At 28.3% G+C, this 3794-nt stretch overlaps 1 protein-coding gene across 1 annotated transcript in view; it reads left to right on the top strand.

Moving 5' to 3' along the window:
• LOC106690708 (discoidin domain-containing receptor 2) overlaps positions 1 to 3794 on the top strand; it is a 411939-nt gene that overhangs the window by 258151 nt on the left and 149994 nt on the right. Inside the window, exon 3 of the mRNA XM_067045155.1 lies at positions 639 to 746. Within this exon, the coding sequence (XP_066901256.1) occupies positions 680 to 746 (67 nt within the window). The 5' untranslated portion in view covers positions 639 to 679. The remainder of the gene's footprint in view (positions 1 to 638; positions 747 to 3794) is intronic.

The raw sequence follows: 3794 nt of genomic DNA, 5'->3' as shown, positions 1-3794 counted from the left end.
TTTACCATTATTTATAATTAACCAGTTTTGGTGATAATATAATTCAAGTGATAGCTTGGTGGTGAATGAAACGGGTGTTAGTAGACTATCCGCTTATTTGTTAAGGAAATTTGTAAGAATTTAAAAAGAAAAAAAATAATTAAAAAAAAAAAATAAAAAATAAATTTAAATAAGAAAAAAAAAGGAATTTGTAACTAACGAATCCGTAAACACTTAGTAAATGCTGAGTCGACTAGTAAATGTCTTAGAATCAGACCAAAATGTAGAAGGCTAACCTTGGAAATTTGTATTTGAGTAGTGGTCATTCGAGAGATGTGTATAGACAACGTTTGGTGGTATCGGCATCGAACCCCTGGGCTTACTAAGGCTTTTTACATTCACATATATGAAATATACAGTGAGGGGAAATATTTGGATCGAGAAAAAATTTAAATCTGAGTTTATTAATATCATTAAAATAAATAGCTTATTACTGCTAGAATTTAAAAAAAAATTTTATTAGCAAATGTGTCATATTGGCTAACTATTTAATAAAATATCTATTTTGTCTTAATACTATTGATCAAATATACATATATTTATCTCATTCCAAAAGCTTCTTTGTATCTAGTACAATATATCGATTTTTTTTGTTACAGTTGTGATGCCTTGAAGTTGAAATCGATGCTGAGACAGCAGAATGGCTCAATCCACCCTCCTGATTTTAGCAACTTTAGTGACTCCATTAATCAACGCCCTTGATACCTGTAAGTGTTTTTTCCTTTATTTTCTCACGAATAAATTGTTGAACTTTATTTATTTAAATATGCATTTATATTTATTTATGCATTGATCTCTGATAGGTTTAGTATATATGTATTCCAAATTCATTCCTAATGGTTAACCGTTGTATTTTATTTGTCGGTTTTCATACTCCTTGTGTTATAGTAAAATAGAGATTTATGTTTCTTTTAAGAAAATATTTTTTTCCTAAATTAATGGGGGTAATTTTAATTTATATGTTAATTGTGAAAACCAATAAGCTTCTTATATATTTAATCGGTTTGTCCCATTGAGAAGATATGCTTTATATATGTTATAAAAGTATATTACAAAGTTGGAAGCCATTACAAACCATCAGTTTTCAAAAAGCCCTTCTTTGTATACTTACAGAATACATTACAACCATACTTAGTATTTGCCCAAGGCTTACCGCAAACCGAGATTTCTCCAGATATTGAAGGATCGGAAGGTTGGTCCTTCATGATCTGGGATTTGTCCTGTTTACAGAAGAGACCGGGGACTAGTTGCCTTGGTATTGGGGCATCAAAGGGACGACAAAGTCCCCCTTTATTAGGAGGGGCTGCCGCAATAAAAGGCCCTTCTGTTTTATTATTCACTGGCTCCTGCCCATAGAGGCAGATTTGCATTGGCCGATGTTTCTACCTTCGGCACATTTCATATGTATATTGGTCCTTCCTTCTCTCTATTTACATAGACTTCTTCTTTCTCAGCTATTTTTATGAATAAGCCCTTACTACCAACAATGTATCTAATTTAAATAAAAAAACAAAAGTAAAAATTGTCACATTTCAGACATTACCACATGGTATAGTTCCAGTTTTCTTTGCAATTATTATAGCAAATCTTAGAGTTAAATACGCTATTCTCTTTCAACACCAAAACGCATGATGTTAGTTCTTGAGGTCGTAAAATTATCATGATTAGAAGAATTACAGTGTTAATAAAATTTGAAAGTAATTCCTGTTTCAACCTTCTTAAAACAAACTTAAAATGATTTTTATCAAACATATATATATATACATATACACATAAGTGAAAGTAAAATAACTAGTAGAATGAAATTTATTCATGTTTATTATGGTAAAAGGTAAAAAATATATATATTAAGAAAAACTTTTTATTTTTATGAACATATTTAGATTTTTATTTGAAACATTTTATTATACGAGGATTTGCATTCCAAAAAAGCCAAACCTACATTCAATTTTTTTTGTATTTATAATTTTAATACTAGTTTATCACAGGATAAAATAGTTTCTTTTTAAAATCTTTATATCACAAAATGTTTTTTTTGATTCTGGAAGATATCCTTCATTATTACCTCGTAATAATCCAGAACCAAAAGTGTTACTTAAATAAATTGGCTTTTGGCTGTTTTTATTTTTCAAAGCCCCTATTTAAAATAACGTTTTGTGTTTAACAGAGTTTGTGTAGTGTTGCTTTGTTTTTATCTGAAACTTTGTTACATTTTAAAACATGAATGTAGTGAATGAGTATTGATTTTATTTGACAGTTTTGAGTTAATTAGTGGGATATTTAATGGTATTGGGGCCTACTACTAGTAGGAGTTATCTGTTTTTAAATTGGTCAAATGGTCTTATCATGTTGTTGATTTATAGATTTCACGAGTATACATAATATTATTACGTTTTTAATTTTGATATAAAACTAAAAATAAAACATATTTATTCAGAATTGCAAAAAAAGTTGAGAAGAAAAATAATCAAAATTACATAAAATTGACTATAAATCCTGTTAAAGCTGATTTGTATTTTTGATTATTTACTCAAATTATGTTTCGGAACCACAAGACTATCTTTTTTTTTAATCTACATAAAATATAAAATTAATAGGCTATAAAATAAATTAAAACATATTTATTTTCTTAGATGCTATATGTTTGGCTACTATGAACGGCGATTGTGTGTTGTGCGGGTAAGGTTGCATTAAGCGCCGTAGTCACCTCAGGTTTTCTGAGTCTGATTGGTAAAACTGTTGGATAAATTATTGCTCTTTTTTATTAATCAAGAACAGAAATTCATATATTTTAAAATTTATTACACAAAAAGTTTTTAATGTGCCAAATCACTTCGAAATGAGACCCAGAAAATATTTTACTTCATTTTAAACACTAAACATACAATACTAAAACTGGGAATGTTTCTTTATATCATATATTTCTTGTTCAGGTAGTAATGTATCATACGGTGTTTGTTGATTTTGAAAGTCTTGTTGGAGTTAACAAAACTCTTTAATTTGTTACTTAATTAAATTAATATTTTATATTTACTTTTACTTTTTTAATATATTTTTATTTGTTTTGTATTGTTTGTCGTGAAGTATTTGTTTTAATGTAGGTTATTCTCCAATTTATTAATTCATTATTATTTCTTTATTAAATGTCCTTATTATGTTTATTCACAATATTCTTTCGTACATAATATTTAGACTACAATATATTTCTTAAAAGAAACAGAAGTTATTTTTGTTTTAGTTTTTATTAAATTTGCTATATTGTTACTTAAATATGTCATGTAAGAAATACAGTGAATAATGAGTGTATTACTGAAGGGATGTACAAGGTAAGCATCTCTATAAGGGTGGGTGACTGGTAGGGAAGATAAGAACCATGCCGTTAATATTTAATGAGATATAAAATAAAGAGGCGGGTATAAAGTATCCAGTAGCTTGGAAGAGACTCTCAACACACGTATGTTAGTATAATAAAGGAGGATATAGTATGGCAAGTATATAACAAATGTGTTGCCAGCGGCTCTTAAGGGTTTATGGGGTCTCATACTCCGGGTCCTCACGATAAGGGGGCAGCTATTCCAATAGGGGCCACATGTCGCCTTACCTCCTCCCCTATATGTACTTATTGCCAATTTTATCCCTAAATTGTATTAATTTTGTTTAGAATCTCATTTTTGAAGTTAGATTATTATAAAAGTTCAGTATTTATATTTATAAAAAAAATTTGAATTCAAATATTTTAGTATATATGTTATTGG

The sequence above is a fragment of the Halyomorpha halys genome, unplaced genomic scaffold (assembly GCF_000696795.3).
Source record: "Halyomorpha halys isolate HHAL.00 unplaced genomic scaffold, Hhal_1.1 Scaffold50.1, whole genome shotgun sequence".
NCBI lineage: Eukaryota > Metazoa > Arthropoda > Insecta > Hemiptera > Pentatomidae > Halyomorpha > Halyomorpha halys.
Note: the sequence above shows the minus strand (reverse complement) of the source record. Positions and strands in the feature narration are given on the sequence as shown.